Genomic DNA, 22,624 nt, shown 5'->3' on the forward strand with positions numbered 1-22,624 from the left:
TTTCAGGTTAAGAAAAATTGCCCGGCGTCTTTGGTTTGCACGCCTGAGTCGGAATCCTTCGAGATTTTTACGGAAAACTGCTTTTTCGAGTCAAATATCACCAGAAAAATCAACCTTTTATGAAGGACCCTTGCAAGGCGAACGCCTGCAAAATCCAGAAGTGTCTCTCAGGTCAGTTTCCCATTTTCACTTACGCATTTTTTCTCAGCCGGCCGATCACATAACATCTGACACAACGGCAGTCGCCATCTTTGCGAGCTGTCGAACGCCACTTGGCCCGTTTGCGGGCGTTAATCACGGTTTTTAATGCTTCGATTCCTTTAATTTTTGATCGCAAACGTTCCCGCGAGAGTCCCGTAGTGAGTTTGGTCGAGCCGCCCGCCGCAGACATGAGTTTTTTCGGTTTCGGCCAGACGGCGGATATCGAGATCGCGTTCGACGATGCCGAGAGACGCAAAGTCGTCGAGGTGAAAAATTCCGACGACGGTAAAAAAGAGAAACAATTGTTGTTCTACGATGGCGAAACGGTGTCCGGAAGAGTCAACGTCACCGTCAAAAGACCCGGCACCAAGTTGGAGCACCAGGGGATCAAGGTGGAACTCATCGGTCAGATCGAACTTTTCTATGACAGAGGAAACCATCACGAATTCATATCTCTAGTTAAAGAACTGGCGCGCCCGGGCGATCTTTTACAACATACATCGTACGCGTTTGATTTTGCCAACGTTGAAAAACCTTACGAAGTGTATTCCGGGTCAAATGTCAGGCTGCGGTATTTTGTCCGCGCGACCGTCATCAGGCGACTGACGGACATAGTTAAAGAAGTCGACATCGCCGTTCACACCTTATGCAGCTACCCAGACGTGCACAACTCCATAAAAATGGAAGTCGGCATAGAGGATTGCCTCCACATCGAGTTTGAATATAACAAATCCAAATACCATCTCAAAGACGTGATCGTCGGAAAGATATACTTTCTTCTCGTGCGCATTAAGATAAAACACATGGAGATTTCTATCATCAAGAGAGAGACGACCGGAGCTAGTCCGAACACCTTTACAGAAAACGAAACTGTTGCAAAATACGAGATAATGGACGGTGCTCCTGTTAGGGGGGAAAGTATACCTATTAGAGTGTTCCTAGCCGGGTACGACTTGACGCCAACCATGCGCGATATAAACAACAAATTTTCCGTGCGCTATTATTTGAATCTGGTGCTGATGGATACGGAAGATCGCCGCTATTTCAAACAACAAGAAGTTACTCTATGGCGCAGGAGTGATCGGGCGCGCCTACTCAACTCTGGCAACCCTCAACACCTCGTCGGAGCGACGCAACAACGCCCATCACCTACGAGCCCTCCCAATTCCGACCCTCTAAAGCAGATGGAGCAGCAGCAGGATCCCGAAAAGAATCCCCTCGAGAGCCACAAGACGTCAGAAAATACGATAAAAAATGAGGAAATTACAAACCCATTGAGCGTCAAGGGCCCTGGACCTATCCCTCCCAAACCCGTCATAGACAATTCATCAGAAGTTGCCAACAGCAAAAAGGAAAAATTGACGCAAGTGGAGAAGGAAGTCGCTAGTAAAATTGTCACGCCGGATGATTCTATGGAGCAATAGCTGTTACTCTTCACAGGGCAAGCTTACTACAATTGCCAGAACTGTGGAGAAAGTACTGCGAAGGGGAAGCTGGCCGCTTCCGAATAAAACTCAATAGCCCCGTGATTTTTATACACATTTTTTTCTATTTTCAAAATTGCAACATAGATACGAGCGTCACTGTCGCTCCCCTCTGAAAGTACCCGAGAATAAACGGGAAAGCAATATTCTATATGCCTATGTATGACATTTTACAGGGTAGGAACATTAACACAAAAAAAAAAGATTTTCTCTTTTGTTTTAGCAACATTTATTTTTCATAATTGCTATATTTTTAATGAAATATTCATGTTTATTTTTAGTAGTTAAGCTTAAATATTATTTTTAATGAAATTGCCATGTCACCAAAATCATTCCATTGAGAAATATTGCTTTGAAGTAGGTATATTATAAATTATACAAAACATTGAATTGTTAACATTATTATAATGTAGGTAAAACGTACTAATTACAAATCCTATAAGAGTTGTATTCTTTGAAAAAGTTTATTTAAATTCATGATCTGTTGTAATATTTTGTATATAGGAAACTAATTATTTGTATATACGCTATGAGTTTTTGAAACAGATATTTTTTCGATGCCATGAAAGCAAAAAATGATTATCGTATATTAAATTGTATTCCCTTATTATTTCTTTCATTACTTTTAACCTGTTGGAGAGTGAGACACACTTTAGTTTCAGCATTCTTTTCAAAGCAGAGGTTATCAAACTTTTTATGTTGGGTACAACAGTTGGCCACAGCTTCTTAACAAGCTATCCAGAGCGCCTCTTTTGTGGCATCTTTGGGATTTTTAGATTCTACAGTTATCTGTAATACCGACCTCACAATTGAAACTTTGGTAAAATTCCTATTTATATTTCTGCAATACCAATTGTTGAAGAGCTACTAAAACCCGGTTACAGTTTTATAATTTTTTTACTATTTCTTCTTCTGCTTGGTGTAGGCCTTGTGGCCTGTTTTCAAGAGGGATAAGCCTCCTGCGATGTCGATTCCCAGCTGTCAATCCATCTCTTTGGTGGTCTGCCTTGGAGTGCAATGTGGGGGAGTCTGGATAGTTCCATTCTCCTCACATGTGCATACCATTGTCTCCTTCGTTGCCTTCCCCACCTAACGACATCTTCGACATCACATATTTCCCTTATCCTGGCATTCCTTATTCTATCCCGTAGACTCTTGACAGATATGCTCCTTAGAGTCTTCTCCATATAGGGTGATTTATGGTTAATCTATGATAAAGAACTCAATCGCCAACAGGTTAGAATCCCCCTTTGTTAGTTTTTTTAACCCTTCAAGGCTTGAATGCAGTGGGGATATTTAAATTTTTTTTTTCATATAAATTATAGTCATTTATTAAACTGTTTCCCGCTATGGAATGAATATAATCAACCAAATACATATGAAAATGACTTGTTTTAGATGTAATCATTTTGTTACAAAGGAAATAATTATTTGCTTATCAATCAATTGTTTTTAAAGTGAAATGCACTGTGTTTATATAATATTATTAAATTAAATGAATATTATTTTATAACTATAAATAAATCATATACGTAAATAAATTGGATTTTATTTATCATTTGTTCAAATTTATGTGACCCCTGTAAGTTCTCAATCAAATATGAGTGACTTTTTTCACTATTAATGGATTTGTAGAACTCTATTTTAATTTATGTATTAATTTTTAAATCAAACACAAATTTTTTGAGTCAACTAAGTTGTATTTTATTAAAAAACACATCACAATTAATATTGTGACAGTTGTTTCGCCTAGTTATGGCATTTTCAAACGAACATTAGTTTGAAAATGCCATAACTAGGCGAAATAACTGTCACAAGATTAATTTTTATGTGTTTTGTAATAAAATACAACTTAGTAAACTCAAAAAATCTGTGTTTGATTTAAAAATGAATACAAAAATAGACTTTTTTCACTCTAATATTTATCCAATACTATCCTGGATTGGTACCTGAAGCGGAGGGCTGATCACCTTTCCTTCGTGTGTTAATGATCAAGATGACACTGCGTTTATATGATGCAGTGCCGTATGCACCATCGGGTGTGGATGAGGGTGTGAAGAAGAAGTAAGGTCTCAAAATATATTAACACATTGTTGTCTGGCGGTTTTTTCATCAACCCCGACCCTAATTAGTTTACTAACTAGGTTCGTATAAAAATCACAAGTAACCGCGAACCCAATTCCCATCTGTACAATATGTTTTTGCGTCTCTCGCGCTCTACCTAAAGTAAGTAAATAGAACGCTTATAAACGTCTCCAGCTCTCTGCCAAAAGTATGTAAAAGACGCTTTTAAGTGTTTCCCTCAAACAATGTGTTAATAAAACAAGTGAAGAGATTTTTCCGATACATTTCTGCATTGACATGTTCGCGGACATTTTTTTCTGTAAGTTTGTTGAAATGGAACAGTTGAAAGGAGTGAGCGGATTGTCCTAGTCATTACACTGCATCATGTGTGAATCATTGATTTATCACACTATACAACCAGTAGGTATAAACAGAAACAAATCGTTGCATTGTATGATATGTTTGGTGTTCAATCAATACTCATTTAGACCAATTGAACAATTACACAAAGTGTACTGACAATCAACATGCCACCTACTGAGCGACAATGAATTGGAAAACTAAACTATTGTTTGCGGGAGGCGCCAAAAAGCATTGTACAGATGGGAATTATATTTGCGGTTACTTGCGATTAGTATACCGGGAAGGAAAGGTTAAAAAAAATGTAAAAAAATATATATAATAATAAAACCCTTATACGCACCCCAATGGTGCATAAGGCACTGCGTCATATAAACGCAGTGTTATCTTGATCGTTTACACATGAAGGAAAGGTGATCAGCCCTCCGCTTCAGGTACCAGTCCAGGGTAATATTGAATAAATATGACGGTGAAAAAATCACTAATATTTAATTTACCCTCCTTGGGAATTGAACCCGGGACCTCCAGAACGGTAGCCGAGCGTGCTGACCATTACACTACGGAGGCGGACAAAAAAAAAATTAGAATATGTAAATTTCCAATTGTATACCGCCCTTGAGGTTGATTTCTCACGAAAACGGCATTATATAAATTGGCCATATTTATTTTTATGATGTAATTGGATACATTGCATTATTGAAGGCGTTTCCTCCGTTACGTGATAAGCATTTTATCTACCGGAACTCATTTTTGACTATGTACATATTTATTTATTGTAACTGTAGACAGTTGGTAGAATGCCATATTGAATTGTTGGGTAATATATCCAAAATAAAACAAGGTTTTTGTTGGATTGAATTCTACATTTATTTATGTATATCTTAATACGTGACGCGTTTCGTCTTTTTAGGACATTATCAAACACTCCGTGTTTGTTTGATAATGTCCTAAGTTGTGTCGTGTTTGATAATGTCCTAAGAAGATGAAACGCGTCACGTATTAAGATATACATAAATAAATGTAGAATTCAATCCAACAAAAACCTTGTTTTATTTTGGATATATTACCCAACAATGTACATATTTGTTTTAAAAGAGTCAGTAAATTATTGAAATATCTACAGCTTAAACATTCTGTGTCCGCCTCCGTAGTGTAATGGTCAGCACGCTCGGCTACCATTCTGGAGGTCCCGGGTTCGATTCCCAGGGAGGGTCAAATAAATTTAAGTGATTTTTTCAACTTTATTCAATATTACCCTGGACTGGTACCTGAAGTGGAGGGCTGTTCACCCTTCCTTCATGTGTTAACTATCAAGATAACACTGCGTTTATATGATGTAGCGCCCTATGCACCATTGGGGTGCGAATAAGGGTTTGAAGAAAAACATTTGTATTAAAAAAAAATACAATATTTAAAATGACTAACCACAAAGTAAATGCTTTACATATTTTTAATTAATGTTTTACTTGGTAAATACCACTATTTATTAAAATCTACTGTGACTCGTATTTCGATGCATTTCGAATCATTTTCAAACACCGTAAAAATGATGCGGAATGCATCGAAACACGTGTCACGGTGGATTTTAAAAAATAGTGGTATTTACTAAGTAAAACGGTGATTAAAAATGGATAAATTTTACCACAGTGACAGCCGAATCAATTAATGGCTTTACATATTAACCTGTCTGGGAGTATGGACGTAAATGAACGTCGGTGCGAATTTTCCTTAAAGGAGTATCGACGTTAATGAACTTCGAAGTCCGTCTGTCAGTTAGTGTGATGTAACTTGACAGCAATGACATCTGTTGATATTTGTGTGTAATTTTGTCATAATTGAATAATGTTTTGAATAGGTGTTTTCTTATCAAATTATTTTAACATAATTTCTATCTTTATAATACATACGTTTTTATGAAAAAAAAAATCACCTAAAAAAACCCAATCCCCAGAAAGTCAGACATAAATTTTTGTACTGCCGGAAAGGTTAATAATATTGAGAATATTGATTTATTCTTTGCAGAAAACCACTTTCAAGAATCCCGATGCGAGGATGTCCTTGAAGAAATGAGGCAGTGCTGTGTCAAGTGGCAGGCAGAGTCCTTCGTTTGCAACGGTATCAGTCTGGAACCGAGGGCCAAGTCGGGCTCCGTCAACAGTTCTACCAAGAAGGAAGTTAAAACTTAGATTCGGATGCATTTGTCAGTGTGAATGATGCCTCAGTACCAAGAGAACACATATCAGAAGAGAAAGTTAACTCTCGGTCAACGCAGTTTCATTTATCGCTACCCGAGAACCTTTCAGGCTGTTATGATCACGCTGGGCGTGGGAATCTTCTATTCGAAGCCTCTTTACGACATTTTCCTCGTGGACGAACCCCCGTTTGATTATTCAGAGCCGCCAACCAGGAAATCGTAAATCGCGATTGGCCAGCGATAAAATGGATGCCGTGAAGAGGGCGCGATTGCGACTGAGCATGTACCCCCAGCTGCTGGGCAAGTGCGGGGAATCCGCGTCCGTCTACGCCAAGTGTGTGGCCGTCAAAGAATCTAAGGTCAATAAGGACGACTGCCTGCGAGAATTTCAACAGCTGAAAAACTGCATGGCCCAAGCCGCGAGACAAATGAAAACTAAGTTGTAGTGTGTGAGAATTTGGACTATTCTTCAGACGTCTACCATTGTTTACAGATTGTGTGTAATGTAAGGTTATCGAGTGATATATGAGTCGAATTCCTTAGAGAACTGGGCTAGTTTTGATATTTTGATTAGCGTTAGCGAGTGTTTTATAATTGAGATTTCAAATTATATTATGTATTAGATAGCTAGTGTTTTTTTTTATTTATATGAAACTAACAGTCTAACATCACATTAATCTTAGCTGTAGAAACCTTGATAGCGTAATCATCGCACAATTTATATGTGAAATATTACTTTTAATATCGCAAAAATGGGTCTGTTCAAGAAGTTTGTCAACTTGCCGTTCGGGACCCATTTGATAATCGCGACGCTCATTCGCCTGTTCCTAATCCTGTACGGGCAGTTCCACGATCAGGTTTCTGTGATACCGTACACGGACGTCGACTACAAAGTGTTCACGGACGGAGCGCGGCACATCATCAACAATGAGTCGCCATACAAGAGGCATACGTATCGCTACTCGCCGCTCATGGCCATGATGCTAGTGCCGAACGTTTTATTCAACCAGAACTTTGGCAAGATCCTCTTCTCCCTTGTGGACATTTTGGTCGGGGTCGCTATTAAGAAGCTCGTTATAGAAAACAAGAAGCTCTTGGCTGGCAGGAAGGAGGTCAACTTGATAGCAGTTAGCAAGATCGCTTCGCAGTGCGCACTATGCTGGCTGTACAATCCGTTGGCGATTGTCATAGCCACTCGCGGAAACGCGGACACGATTGGAACTTTCTTAGTCATCATGTCGCTGATCTTTTTCGAGACGGACCTCGTCAAGGGTGCGAAGAAATACTTCTTCTCCGGCATATTCCTGGGCCTCGCGATACACTTCCGCCTGTATCCGATCATCTTCAGCCTCCCGATGTTCTTCGCGATCGCGGACTACAAAGTCTTCGGCGCCGCGGAAATATTCGCCGATCTCTATCAGATGGTTCCCAATTGGCGGCAAGTCAATTTAGTTGGCGGTTGTTTGTTATCGCTCGTATCGCTGACTGTTGTATTCTACCGCGCGTACGGATACGAGTTCCTCTTTGAGAGCTATCTCTATCACATAGTCAGGAAGGACACGCGGCACAATTTTTCCGTGTACTTTTACCTGCAGTATTTGACAAACGACGACGCGCATTACTGGCACCGAACGGTTCCGCTGATGCTGCTCATCACGCACATTGGCGTGCGTTACGGGAGAATGAAGACGTTGAACTTTGCTCTGTTCCTGGAGGTGACGATCTTAGTCGCTTATAACTCAGTGCTGACTTCGCAGTACTTTATTTGGTACCTGTCCCTATTACCGCTGTGCATCTCGGACATAAGCATTTCCCGGACTCGGGGTATCTTTCTATGCTGCATCTGGCTGGCCACGCAAGCCGCCTGGCTGTTCTCTGCGTACGCTCTAGAGTTCCGCGGGAAGAACGCCTTCTTGGAGCTCTGGCTGGAAGGCCTGCTGTTCTTCATGGCGCACATATACATTGTCGTCATGATTGTCAGGTCTTACATACCCGGTTATGAGGGCGACGTCGAAGTCATCCTCATTGCGAGAAGAATTTCCATAGAGCAAGAAGAAGAATAAACAAATAAAATTAAATAATCATTACTAGAATTCTTGTCCCCCTCTGTAGTATAACAGTCATTGTGCTTAGCTACCGCACTGGAGGTCCCGGGTTCGATTCCCCAAGGGGGGGTTAAATAAATATAAGTGATTTTTTCACTCGTAATATTTATTCAATATTACCCTGGACTGGTACCTGAAGCGGAGGGCTAATCACCTTTCCTTCATGTGTTAACGATCGAGATAACACTGCGTTTATATGATCAGTGCCCTATGCACCACGAGGGTTTGAAGAAGAATTCTAAGCCTGTTTATTTTTTTCTGTTGTTGGAATTTCTCAATATTACATTATTTTGCTGGCGTACTAAGATTAGCACTTCATTTTGATGAGATTGGTCAATAAGTTGGATGTTTTTCTATATTTCTACATAGACTATTGAATTATTATCTTATGATTGATAAACATGGTTGTAACTCGACAGCCAATCACATGATGGTAGGGTTGTCAGCACTGCTTTCGTTGGATTTAATGTGGAATATATTTGATAGGATTCGGGTAACATAGGTAAGTGCGGTGTCAGGGTAATGTGTGTTGACAATGAAGGGAAATCAAGATGAAAAAAGTAGGTACCATAGAACGGGGCTACTTGAACTTTGATGTGTTACTTGAGCCCAGTACAAAAAAATATATATTAAAATCTCTATTTGGTCGACAATAATGAACGTATTGACATGATTCATTGTTTCCCTGACAGGTGACACTTATTGTCTTTATACTTCGATCGATACCACGATCTAAATATTTTTTAGGACTGGGCTCAAGTAACACATCAAAGTTCAAGGAGCCCCGTTCTACGGTACTACTGATTAAGAAGAAGTGAAGGCCAACCCAATGAGAGAGTTATCCATGTATAGCAATGTTTGATCAACAATGATCTGATTTGATATCACATATTTTGCTTTGCGTCTTAACACGTTGACTGCCAATGCAATTTTCAAAATTCCGGTCTAAAAATCCTATTTCATTTAATCATATTATTAAAATCTCATGTTCGACCAATAGCCACTTATGGGATTGAGGCAAGAGCAGATACTTCCAGAACAAAATCTTGACTTTGAACCTACGAGATGAAGACTCTCCGATTTATAACCGGAAACACATTGCGAGACCGAGTAAGAAATACTGACATCCGGAGCATGTGTAAGACGGAGGATATCGTGAGGTGGGGACGACAACGAAGGCGATACTGGAATGAACATGTAAACAGAATGTCAGAAGACAGACTTCCACGTATCGCTCTTCAAGGTAACCCTGAAGGACGCAGACCCCCAGGCAGACCTCCGAAAAGATGGAAAGACAGCTGGGAGTCAACATGCCAAGAGCGACATGCGGAGGCACAAACAGATCCCTAGGATCTACAAAAAGAAGAAGAAGATTAAAAACTCTAATTATATACTTACTTACTTATAACCCTTACCCGCACCTTATGGTGCATAGGGCACTGCATCGAATTGACGCAGTGTTATCTTGATCATTACTTACATGAAGGCAAGGTGATCACTCTTGCGCTCAGGAACCAGTCCAGGGTAATATTAAATAAATATTACAATGTAAAATCATTAATATTTATTTTCACCCCCCCTGGGAATCGAACCCGGGACCTCCAGCACGGTAGCTAAACACGCTGACCATTACACCACGGAGGCGGGCTAATTATAGTACATAACTATATTTTTCCTTCATTTAACAATAGATTTTCTGTTCATGTAAGCCAGCATTGATTTCTTATTTTCTTACCACGCGCCATCTATCCATATTAGCACTGCCATACTAGGAACTAGATGGTAGCTGCAGGAATATGGCAAGTAAACACAGTAGGAGATAACTCCTAGTCGGCGTCCTGCCAAAGAACGCAATCCTAGAGTTGTCTCGTAGTTGGCAGTCAACGTGTTAAACAGAGTTACCAAATGATTTGTTCAAAATATTGATCTCCCTCCTGAGTTAAGCATGGCGGAGAAGATGTGTCACCAGTATTGAACTATCAACTATATTTAGGTGTAAAAATTTAAAGTATTATATAATTAAGTATTTATAAATGGACACATCGCTCACTCCTTTCAAAGACGTCATAAAAAAAAACTTGATTTTTCAGGAGATGGTTTTTAATGTTTAAAAATATAATAAAATGTATTAAAAATAAATATCAAGCCACTTATCGAACTTTTTACTGTGCAACAGATCTTTTTAGGTAAAATCTGAAGGTTTTTTCTCCATTTGAAAAATATTTAGTAAATTTATAAAAATAATTAAACAATACCTTTTCATCAAAATGCAAAAACAACATTTTCTGCCCTGTAGCGGGTAAATATGTATTAAGTAAAAAATATGCTGTTTTTGCTGGGATATAGAAAATTTTCTGGGCATTCCGAAAACATGCACAACTGAAAATTGTCAATTTTTGATATATGACGTTGTTGAAAGGAGTGAGTGACATCAGAAATGCCAAAATGTACATGTATATAAAAAGAGTACCGGGTATTTTTCTAATATTTATATGATGTTTATATAAGGATAGTGTAATTTATTTATTGTTTCGGTATTTGCTTTGTGGTAAGACACAATGATATTATTAAAGAAAACACTCGTTTTATTCCACTTGAGTTTATTTTTTGACGACTAGTTTCGGAAGCTAAGCTTCCATCTTCAGGTCTAAATGTAAACTGTTAAGGTCTAAATGTAGGTTTACATGTAGGTTTAGATGGAAGCTTCCGAAACTTCTTCCAACCCTTATCCGCACCCAATGGTGCATAGGACACTGCATCGTGTTGACGCAGTGTTATCTCGATCATTAATTACATGAAGGCAAGGTGATCACTCCTGCGCTTCAGGCACCAGTCCAGGGTAATATTGAATAAATATTAGTGGGTAAAATCACAAATATTTATTATCACCCCCTTGGGAATCGAACCCGGGACCTCCAGGACGGTAGCTAAACACGCTAACCATTGCACCACGGAGGCGGACAAGCTTCCGAAACTAATCGTCATAAAATAAACTCAAGTGGTAAAAAAAACAAGTGTTTTCTTTAATAATAAGGATAGTGTATATGAGTCAATTCCGTATAAATTATATTAACCCTATGCTAGCTGTTCTGTTCTCATCATTGACTTTTTGTGACCCTTATTTGCACACATGGGTGCATTTGCACGCAAACTAGTGGACTGTATATTAAATAAATATTTGAATGAATCATTATTTATATTAAATTATACATAAGACACTTGTTTTTTACCACTTAAAAAGCTTTATCAACATTTTCTTGGCTTCTGTTGTAACAAAACTAATTGACAATGTTTCGTCACAAATGGCATTACAAGATAAGTAACTCGATTTTTGCTGACATTGAATTTGACCCGTTTACTGTTGACCCGATTCCTCATACTAAAAAAAGGGAATTTTGCCTTGTCACTACATATTTGTTATTCATAGCATGTCATAGTGCTTGTGCACTACACTGAATTTTACTGTCTGGTTTTTTAAAAAAATAAAAGCGACTACAACAGTTTAGTTTGATCAAATTTACGCGCACCGTGATCACGCACCGATCCGAAGAAAGAAGAAAGCACAAGCCAGTCATCGGTTTTTCGTGCTAACTGAAGTGCCGGGCGGTAAAATTCCACCCAATAGGGCGTATGTCCACTACATGGGATTTCACCGTCCAGCAGTCCAGTTTTGAAAAATGAAAACGACTATGACAGTTTAGCGTGATAGAATTTACACGCAACGTGTTCACGCACCGATCAAGAGCTCCAATCCGAAGAAAGATGGACAAAAGCACAAGTCAATCGTCGTTTTCAAACGCCAACTGACGTGTCGGACGGTAAAATTACACGGAATTCCGGGTAGTGGACAAGCGCCCATAGTGTGTATATAACACTATGAATAACGAGCCGATTTTATAGTAAAAACAATATTGTAATCAGAGTATCCCGTTCCGAGGAATCAAGTTTTTAATCCTAAGCACAAATCGTACATCTATCTGTGATATTCGGATAACATTCACATTAGTGCAGTATCACAGATCCATGTCTTCGTGGTCAAGCCTGTGATTTCGTTCTGTGAGTTCAAAACGGTTCTTTGTCAATAAAACCCCATTCTGCATTTATAGAACCCTTTTAAACTAACAGGGCGATCAATATTATTGTATGTTAGAAACTTAATGTGGTGTTTAGTCAATAATTTTAATTATAAAGCTAATATATTGATAATCATAGTACAGTGGAACCTCTCCTAACGAGTAATTTTCATAATGAACAAAAAAATCAAAAGTTGCTCCTTTAAGTGATTTTTTTTACATTAACACTGAATGACAATAACTTTCCCAACTCTGAACTGAACACACTAGCAAAACTACCTGGGGATCTAGCTTACCAACTAAACATTTACCATTTTTATTTTGTGTGTAATTTGGTCTTTATGTTTTTTTTTTAAAAACCCTCATCCGCACCCCAATGGTGCATAGGGCACTGCTTCATATGAACACAGTGTTATCTTGATCGTTTACACACGAAGGAAAGGTGATCAGCCCTCCGCTTCAGGCACCAGTCCAGGGTAATATTGAATAAATATTACAGTGAAAAAATTACTTATATTTATTTCACCCCCCGTGGGAATCGAACCCGAGACCTCCAGAACGGTAGCCGAGCGTGCTGACCATTACACTACGGAGGCGGACAATGAAAATGTGTCAAAATTAAATAGTGTGTTGTACGAACGAATTATGTCATCTTTATTAGTGGTGCAGTGGGTTAATGAGTGACATTTCACATAATGAGTTACAGAGAAAGGGCAGGTCCCTTTTTTACGACATTCACTTGTGAGCCGGGACATTCGCGCAAGTCTAAACAAAAAATATTTCGTTTTGAATATTAAAAGCATTTACTTTGTGGATCATCTTGATATATTATTTTGAGAAATAAAAATACTTTGTGTTCTGATCCACTCACATTTTTATTTAACCAACTAGTTTCTTCAACAACCTGTTGCCCTCTTCAGGGTTGCATTTATTACTAAATATATATATATGAAAAAAAAAAAAAAATATTTATATATATTTAGTAATAAATGTAACCCTGAAGAGGGCAACAGGTTGTTGCCGAAACTAGTTGGTTAAATAAAAATGTGAGTGGATCAAAACACAAAGTATTTTTATTTCTCAAAATAATATAAAAAATATTTCGCTTAATGAGTAAGATTCTGGAACAAATTATGCTCATTATGAGAGGTTCCACTGTAATACTTAATATATAATCCCTATCCAAATGTGTGTAAACATTCCATTTATGTAATAAAAATACCATGTATATTACTAACGCTGTTTGTTTCATTATTTGTGTTGAATTTGACATTTTGTGTATATGTACTACGAAATGTGGCTACATCGTACATTTTAACAATATCGTAGAATACCACGCATTATGGTAGGAACTGACCGGAGCCATTTCGTCGTAACGTAACACGTTACGATACGAGCATTCATATAGTCAGTACAGCGAGCCGAGCACTCCATCCATAGTCCGAGTGCTCGCCGCGAGCGGCGTTATGACAAAATGCTCCAGCCAGTCCCTACCATTACATAGACCGACATGGTCAGCAATGCAAGACAGCGTCGGCATAGATTGTTTCACATTCCTATACACAGGACCAACCTGCCGATGGTTATGCCTGTAGGAAGAGCTACCGCTATGTTGAACAATATCACATTGGATATTGATCTGTTCCATGTGTCCGAAGGAGTTTTCCGAAGCGAGATTCTTCTACACATTTAACAAGAGTCTTCTTGCGTAATTTTTAATTTGTTTTTTTAATGTATACGCCTTAAATGTTTGTTTGTAATGTATATATTAATTATTGAATAAATTGAATTGAATCGAAGTGAAAGTGTGCTCTAAAGAGCAAGAACAGGGAGACAGTTGCTGACTGATATCAAGGTCCGGAGGTGTCCTATCTGGGGCATGTGCTGAGAGGAGACAAGTACGAGCTATTGCACCCAGTGGAGGGTCCACGAGGTGTGGGCAGACGGCAGATCTCCTGGCTCCGGAATATGCGAGATTGGACGGGGATCAGGACCCTGTTTAGAGCTGCCCGAGACAAGGACAATTGCTTTCAAGTGATGGTAGTAATTTTGATATAAAATATGTTTTTTTATGGCATTGACTATGATTTAAAATATATATATTTATGGTTCATAAACAATGAAAAACATATTACAATAAATGAAATACAGTGTGATTCAAATTGTTTGAATGTTTTTCATCAATTAGATGAGAACACCACAAGCTTACAGAAACAACAAAGGTGCAGGTAAAATGTATGATGGTAGATATCGCTCACTCCTTTCAAGAACGTCATAAATCAAAATACTTGATTTTTCAGGACAACGTTTTTAAAGTTTAAAAATATAATACAATGTATTAAAAATAAATATCAACCCACTTATTGAACTTTTTACTGTGCAACAGATCTTTTTAGGTAAAACCTCAAGATTTTTTCTCCATTTGAAAAATATTTAGTAAATTTAAAAAAATATGTAAAAAATACCTTTTCTTCAAAATGCATAAACAACACTTTCTGCCCTGTAGCGGGTAAATATTAAGTTAAAAATATGCCTCTTTTACTGGGATATAGTACATTTTTTGGGCATTCCGAAAACATGCACAACTTAAAATTGACAATTTTTGATTTATGACGTTCTTGAAAGGAGTGAGCGATATGATAAAAGGTATGATGATAAAAACTTTTAAAAAATGGGAAATAACTCACCCCTTCAGTTGCAGTTTTGTCTGCAGAAACTCACTCTTGGACAGGTTTAATAGGGTCACGATAAGCGGTGTTGCATAAGCCGTAGTTAGAATTCAAAGTCACATGGATATTTAGTAAAAAAAACTTAAGATTTATTAAATATCACACTGCACTGGTACCTGAAGCGCAGAAATGATCACCTTACCTTCGTGTGATCAACGATCAATACAATATGGCAGTGCCCTATGCAGTGTTGGGTGTAGATAGAAGAGGAAACATTTGAATAAAAGAGCCCGTGAACAGAACATCACTATTTTATTATAAAACATGATAATTTTTTGATTTTTCACTAATATTATCAACAACATACATATCTCCATCTTGCATACAATAATAGCTAGGACTACAAAAAATGCAAATAAACTAAATTACAGTCCACTATTGACATCAACTATAGAGAAATTAAAATATTGTTAAGAAATATGTAGTAAAATACAGGCGGGGTTGATAATAATAAAAAACTAACAGTGTGTAATCTTCTTTTGGCTTTATGGATGAAATATCTCTCTCAATCAAGCTTGCATTCTTCCATAAATTCAAAATATGTAAAAATGCATGAAAGTTTCATTGATATTCAGAAGTTTTACCTCAGTATCATGGAGGAACCTCATCATCCAAACGAACTTAGTCCAAAGGAGTATTTAATAATTTCATCATACAAAAATTCAGAATTTAAAATTTACAATAATGTGCCTTCACTGGGTTTTCCCGTGCCGAGGGCACATTTTATAATACTTCATTAACCCTAGATTACGGGACATTCGTAAAATTCACGACGGACATCCAATATGTGCTGAAAGATGGACAAAAGCACAATCCAATCCAAGCCAGTCATTGTTTTAAAACGCTAACTAAAGTACCGGATGGTAAAATTCAGTGTAGTGCACAAACACCCTATGGGTAAGAGATTGAAGACAATATTTTACTATTGTCAATTAAAAAAAAAAAGACTTGTGATATCTGTAGAATTTGTAGTTTTAAAGTTAAAGTACAATTTTCTGTCAGATTTCAGGTATTATATTTGGAAAAAGTGTATGGGAACATGGTAATATTATATATACAGTATCTACTCAATGAATTAGGGCCACGCAGAATTTCGCGCAATTTCTCAATTCAAACAGGAATAACTCAGAGAACCTTGAATAAAACAACATTGAATTTTATTTACACATGAACACTTTATTACGCTTAAATTATGCATATATTTTCATATAAATATAGTTAGTATTTAGTATTTCCACCTTTGGCAGAAATAACTGCCTCAATTCTTTTTGGCATACTTAAAATGCACTGTTTTATCATGTTTTTTATTTCTTCGTCTTCTGACCAAATTTTTTTAATATTTTTTTTTTGACAGTCTACTGTCGGATTTGGAAATGAGTATACCTTATTTTTTAACATGCTCCATACGTTTTCTATAGGATTAAGGTCCGGAGAATTTCCAGGCCAGGGGAGCAAAGGCAGATTTTTGTTAGACAAAAATTTTATTATTGATTTAGCCCGGTGGCAAGGTGCCCCATCCTGCATGAAGGTGTATGGACCTTCTGTTGGGTCGAGTGTATGGTAGAAGGGCAATAAAATTCGTTCGAGGACCTGCTTATAGGAATTTTGGTTCATTATTCCTTCCACGAAAAACAACGGCCCAGGTAAATTGTTAATAATACATGACCATATCATTGTTGCAGGGGGGTGTTTGATAACTTTTACCACACAGGCCTCATCGTAACGTTCCATTGGTGTTCTCCTGACGAATCGACGGCTCTCTGTCACGGCTTCTAACCGGTACTCATCACTAAAGATGACCTGAAAAATAATGAAAATTTAAGTTTAATTCAAATATATAAGTTTATTTACTAAAATGATATGTTGAAAATTCAATTTAAATAAATACCTTTTTCCAATCATCTACCGAGTTATTTCGATGTAGCCTGGCCCATTTTAATCGATCCGCTTTCATTCGTGGTGTCAATTTTGGTACTTTTACAGGGCGCCTGCATTTCAGATTTACTTCGTAAAGACGTCGCCTCAGTGTTGATACCGATATATTTATACCCTCTTCTTCCAATTTTATTTTTAATGTTTTTGCTGATGCACTACGGTTTTCTAAGGCACTTTGAACGATTTTTCGATCAGTCCTCGGTGTTGTTTTTCTAATCCTACGACAGTTCTTTCGCCGATTGCTGGTGGCGGGTGACTGATTTTTTATTGATTTTGAAATTTAGTCCACTGTTTGACGAGAAACGTTTTCTTTTTTTGAAATTTCTCTAATAGATAGTATTCTTAATTTCAGTAGCACTATAACACTAGACTTTTTTTCCTCGGAAATATCTTTACTTTTTCCCATTTTGTCCTTTTCAAAAAAAACACTTGTGTTTACAAAAAAAAATTATACTTTATGAACTAAAATTAAAAATTAAGTTTTTTTCACAAGACACGATAACTATATAACTTCTCTGAACAAAACAACAACCAGAACTCAAGAAACTTCACTAATAAATAAGATAGGACTATTTTTTGAACTTTCAACTATCTGTCTACCTGTGCTAATTAGGGACCTTTCTCAGAAAAAGGGTTTGAAATTTTATAAAGGCTTAAATAATCCAGGTATATTTTACATATTATTGAAGGTAATATACATGATATTAGATGTCAATAGAAAACTTAAAGTATTTATGTAAAATAAATATAATAATCCAAAAGATTTCAGAGTATTCAAAAAAATAATGGGTGGCCCTAATTCATTGAGTAGATACTGTACAACTTTGAAAATCTTATCCCCATATTTCTTTCTGCAAATTTAACACTTGGATTCTTTGCGGACTAACCACCCTACCTTTGGGTTATTTTCAGGCATATTTTTGTATAAACAAGCAAAAAAATCACAACGTTTGTTGTCACGAAATAGTGTCAGGTATGAAACCTGACAAAAAATTGTCAGTGTACCCGGTACGCATTAAATATTTTTGGAACAGATATCTTTTCTCGCGCGCGTAGGTCATACGGGTTAGCGCGGAATGGTGAAGAAAAACCGCGCGTATCACGTACGTATGTGTAGGGCGGTCAACCGAGAAATTGATAATCAGGGGTTTTTTTCATCACCCATCCTGGAAAATCAGCAGTGTACTGTATATTTATTTATATATATACAAATGCATTTTGAACAGAAGAAATAAATAAAGAAGATATCAGAATAAGAGGGAAGAAGTCAACAGTGGAATTGCGGGTAAATTGCTTAATAGTAAAGTTTGTTTACGAAGGCTTCAGTCCGGCTTCTGTGGCGTCCTGCATGGACATGGAGGATAATTTTTTGCCTATTCTCTCGTGAATATCCAGGTATTTGGCCACACATCTGTCCAGGCACACTGATTCTCCTTTACCTGTAAATAAACATGCATATTTATGTAGGGGGCTCACAAAATGGCTATTAAGCGAGTGTTTTTGCCTAAAATTTTCACTCATGAATTACATGAAATTATAGTCACTTTAAACATAAAGAGTAAATCCACTCACAAGTTGGCATTGGCTATGAAACTTATAAAGTCGAAGCCTGAGTAGGGACATGATAAACGGTGTTGCATAAGCCGTAGCTAGATTTCAGAGTCACTTGGACGTAAGTTAATTAAAAAAAAGGCTATTAACATTTTAACCAAATTTAATAATAATAATAAAACCCTTATACGCACCCCAATGGTGCATAGGGCACTGTTTCATATAAACGCAGTGTTATCTTGATCGTTTACACATGAAGGAAAGGTGATCAGCCCTCCGCTTCAGGTACCAGTCTAGGTTAATATTGAATAAATATTACAGTGAAAAAATCACTTATATTTATTTCACCCCCCCTGGGAATTGAACCTGGGACCTCCAGAACGTTAGCCGAGCGTGCTGACCATTACACTATGGAGGCGGACATAACCAAATTTAGTGTTTAAATTTAGAGTGATTCACGAAGAGGCACCAGTTTATTTCTCAGAGCTCTGTTATCAATTCAGATAATCAATGATGATAGACAACCCATCCATTAGCAAGCGAGTCAGCTATCGGCAGACTATCAGAGCCCAAATATTGTCCAGGTAAAAATTGTGGAACAACTTGCCCCGGATCTATAGTTTAACACATTGTTTATGGCGTGCACATATCTGTGCTTGTCATGTTTGCTTTGCTATAAAGCGGATAGATGTCACTATGATACAAGAATATTATTAATTCTTCACTGTCATCGTTCTTTCAATGCAATCTAATACCGCGTTAAATTACATTTCTTGAATAAACTTCACCATAACTAGTCTTGCCAGATTTCTGATATGTTCAACCGGGACACCGGAATGCCCCCAGCGTACAGTACAGTGAAAAAATTGACAAAATAATTACCTTAAATAATCCTTCACAGTTAATTATTTTTAGACTTTTTTTATCATCAATATGGGACCTTGATTTCATAGCAATTCTTTATTTCTCCGCCTCCATAGTGTAGTGGTTAGCGTGCTAGGCTATGCTGGACGTCCGGGTTCGATTCCCAAGAGGGTCAAAATAAATATTAGTGATTTTTCAGTCTGATATTTATTTAATATCACCCTGGACTGGTACCTGAAGCGGAAGGCTGATCACCTTTCCTTTGTGTATTTAACGATCAAGATATCACTGCTTTCATACGAAGCAGTGCCCTATGCACCATCAGGTGCGGATGAGGTTTTGGAAGAAGAATAATACATATTAAAGCCCAAATGTTGTCCCGATGCAAATTTCAGTTACAGGAACTTTGCAGTGGTAGGTAACAACTTACCCCGATTTGATAATATAATAAGAACCTTACCTATTTTTGAATCACCTATTGAATTAATGTCCAAGTGACTCTGAAATCTAGAAATATGCAACACCGCTTTTCATGACCCTACTCAGGCTTCAACTTTATAAGTTTTATAGCCTATGCCTATTCGTGAGTGGATTTACTCTTTATGTTTGAAGTTACTATAATATCATGTAATTCATGAGTGAAAATTCTAGGCAAAAACACTCGCTATCTCGCTAGAGCCATGAGTTTATACATTTCATTGATTCTAAGTTAGCAGTGAAGTTACTTAGGTGTATGATTTCATAACCTTACCTAATTCAACTTCCGCATACTTTGGCGGTATGCACTTTCGGTGGCAGGCCGTCGTCAGCCTATTGTACATGTCCGACATCATCTCTATCTCCAACTCCTGAACGAGCTGCAGCTTGGAGGGGTCCAGCAGCGGAGACACCGCCATGCCTGTCTATGGTACTATACAATCACAACACTTCTTGTCACTGCACCTAGCGTCCGCTAACACCCTATGTATTGCTTCGATTTCCAGATATTCAATCTTGGCCTAGTATATTTGTATCAATTATTGCTTTTAATTTGACTAGGGATCAATGATATTGTTTGCTTGGTGGCTTGATTTTTTCTGGAAATTTTGTAATCTGTAAAGAAATGCAAGTGTTAAAATTCAAACAAGATTTTGGAGAAAAACATCTGTAGGAAAACATTTAAAAAAAACACACACACAAAGGCTAAGGAAAACATTTAATTTGTAATTAGAATGTAACTTTGTTTTAAATGAACTATAAATATTTTATTTGTAACTGACGTTACGCACGCTATGCCATTGGGGGGCCCGTCGTCTGTGGTACAGCTATGGCTCCGTACGGAATTTGCCCCGTACGGAACACATTAAATTACATAAAACACGTACAAGTATGAGCTTACATACTAGGATACAAAGTTTACACGCTATTCTAATATATTTAATATTTCTATTTATTCTAACATATTAGTCTTGTCTTAAAAATATACGCTGAGGGCCAGATGTCCGCAACATTATTATAACTTAATTATAATGTCTACCGATTTCGAAGCTAATTGGTAGACATTATAATTAAGTTATAATAAAATATTTATAGCGATTTTAAAACAAAGTTGCATTTTAATTATAAAATGGAAAATCGCAAAGTTAGTGCTTCAAATATAAATTATAAAACATTTATTATTCCATAAAATTATTATATAAAACTTAATTTTAATAGTAATGGTCACCACGCTCGGCTACTGTTCTGGAGGTCTCGGAATCGGTTCCCAGGGGGGGGGGTCAAATAAATAAAAAGTGATTTTTTCACTCTAATATTAATTCAATGTTACCCTGGTACCTGAAGTGGAGGGATGTTGATTTGATCGTTTATTATATGAAGGCAAGGTGATCAGTCTGTGCTTGAGGTACCTCCAGTGTAAAATTCAATAGATATGACTTTTTTATTACTTATAACCCTTATCCGCACCCAATGGTGCATAGGGCAGTTATCTTGATCATTACTTACATGAAGGCAAGGTGATCACTCTTGCGCTTCAGGAACCAGTCCAGGGTAATATTAAAAAATATTACAGTGTAAAATCACATATATTTATTTTCACCCCCCCTGGGAATCGAACCCGGATCTCCAGCACGGTAGCTAAACACGCTGACCATTACACCACGGAGGCGGACGATAAATATTAGAGTGAAAAAATATTTATATCTATTTTTCCGTCGTTGAAATCGAATCGGTGATCTTTAACAGAATAGACAAATGTGCTACCCATTACATTATGTAGGCGGACTAAATTGCTGATTCCGGACTTTTGGTAAATACTTTTGCTGAATTGTTAAATAACAATAAAAATACAATTATTCCAATACGTAAAGCAAGAATGTATTCTTTTTATAATCATAATCAATCTATTTTTAAATAAATAGTGAAACCCTGTAAATACCCCGATTTCCATATTCGTCTTCATCAATGTTGAGATATGAATAAAATTATAGCTATTATTTTAACAACAAAAAAACATTATTATAACCAAACAAAACCTTGGTACATTCTAACAATCCAATTACTAGGTAAAAATCCGTCTATCTGGTGTCGGGTTTGTAGCTGTGGCCAATTTTATAATATGAACGATTTTAGGTCATGTATCAATAAAATTATAGCTACTATTATTTAAACAAAAAAAGAATATTATCCCAAACAAGACCTTGGCACATTCAAACAAGCCAATTACTAGGTAAAAATGCGTCTATCTGGTGTCGGGTTTGTAGCTGTGGCCAATTTTATATTAGAAAAGATTTTAGGTCATGTCGAAGAAGGAAATTACCTAAAATTTCCGGTAACTCGGTTCGTATTCTCCGTAGTTACTCTGCCTCATTCGTTCCCTCACTCTCATAGCCTCCGCGCGGTTCTGAATCACGTGGTTCTTCGTGTAGGCGAATCCCGAAATGCCCAACACAGTAAGAATAGACCTGAAAATACAAATCACCAAATAATTCCTCAAATCCACAGCCGCCTGTTACATCACTAAGTATAATATGTCAAACGCACGAGTGATGTAATATCGAGTAATAATGTTATCAGGGCATACCAA

At 37.2% G+C, this 22,624-nt stretch overlaps 5 protein-coding genes across 6 annotated transcripts; 4 read left to right on the plus strand and 1 right to left on the minus strand.

The window, feature by feature from the left end:
- Positions 1 to 9: 9 nt before the first annotated feature.
- LOC148302156 (cx9C motif-containing protein 4) lies at positions 10 to 6,933 on the plus strand. The gene is made up of 2 exons (XM_088272139.1): positions 10 to 171; positions 6,132 to 6,933. The coding sequence occupies exons 1-2, from the start codon at positions 120 to 122 to the stop codon at positions 6,293 to 6,295; spliced, it is 216 nt and encodes a 71-aa protein (XP_088128265.1). The 5' UTR covers positions 10 to 119; the 3' UTR covers positions 6,296 to 6,933.
- Vps26 (vacuolar protein sorting 26) lies at positions 241 to 2,292 on the plus strand. Its single transcript, XM_088272137.1, has one exon. The coding sequence runs from the start codon at positions 390 to 392 to the stop codon at positions 1,623 to 1,625; it is 1,236 nt and encodes a 411-aa protein (XP_088128263.1). The 5' UTR covers positions 241 to 389; the 3' UTR covers positions 1,626 to 2,292.
- LOC148302158 (NADH dehydrogenase [ubiquinone] 1 alpha subcomplex assembly factor 8) lies at positions 6,549 to 6,933 on the plus strand. Its single transcript, XM_088272140.1, has one exon. The coding sequence runs from the start codon at positions 6,549 to 6,551 to the stop codon at positions 6,747 to 6,749; it is 201 nt and encodes a 66-aa protein (XP_088128266.1). The 3' UTR covers positions 6,750 to 6,933.
- A 122-nt stretch (positions 6,934 to 7,055) lies between these two features.
- On the plus strand, positions 7,056 to 8,376 carry PIG-M (Phosphatidylinositol glycan anchor biosynthesis class M). The gene has a single exon (XM_088272136.1). It carries the CDS (start codon positions 7,056 to 7,058, stop codon positions 8,364 to 8,366), a length of 1,311 nt encoding a protein of 436 aa, XP_088128262.1. The 3' UTR covers positions 8,367 to 8,376.
- Positions 8,377 to 16,150: 7,774 nt separating this feature from the next.
- Tim10 (translocase of inner membrane 10) lies at positions 16,151 to 22,498 on the minus strand. Of its 2 annotated transcripts, XM_088272131.1 has the most exons (4): positions 22,358 to 22,498; positions 20,312 to 20,462; positions 17,966 to 18,584; positions 16,151 to 16,273 (listed from the first exon to the last, which is right to left on the minus strand). In XM_088272131.1, the coding sequence occupies exons 2-3, from the start codon at positions 20,454 to 20,456 to the stop codon at positions 18,457 to 18,459; spliced, it is 273 nt and encodes a 90-aa protein (XP_088128257.1). In that variant the 5' UTR covers positions 20,457 to 20,462; positions 22,358 to 22,498; the 3' UTR covers positions 16,151 to 16,273; positions 17,966 to 18,456. The 2 variants fall into 2 exon arrangements, with proteins under 2 accessions (XP_088128257.1, XP_088128256.1); XM_088272130.1 differs by lacking the exon at positions 22,358 to 22,498 and having other exon boundaries at positions 20,312 to 20,648.
- Between the last annotated feature and the right edge of the window lie 126 nt (positions 22,499 to 22,624).

Source organism: Brachycentrus maculatus, unplaced genomic scaffold, assembly GCF_059751285.1.
Source record: "Brachycentrus maculatus isolate JH-2025_06_01 unplaced genomic scaffold, ASM5975128v1 h1tg000475l, whole genome shotgun sequence".
Lineage (NCBI taxonomy): Eukaryota > Metazoa > Arthropoda > Insecta > Trichoptera > Brachycentridae > Brachycentrus > Brachycentrus maculatus.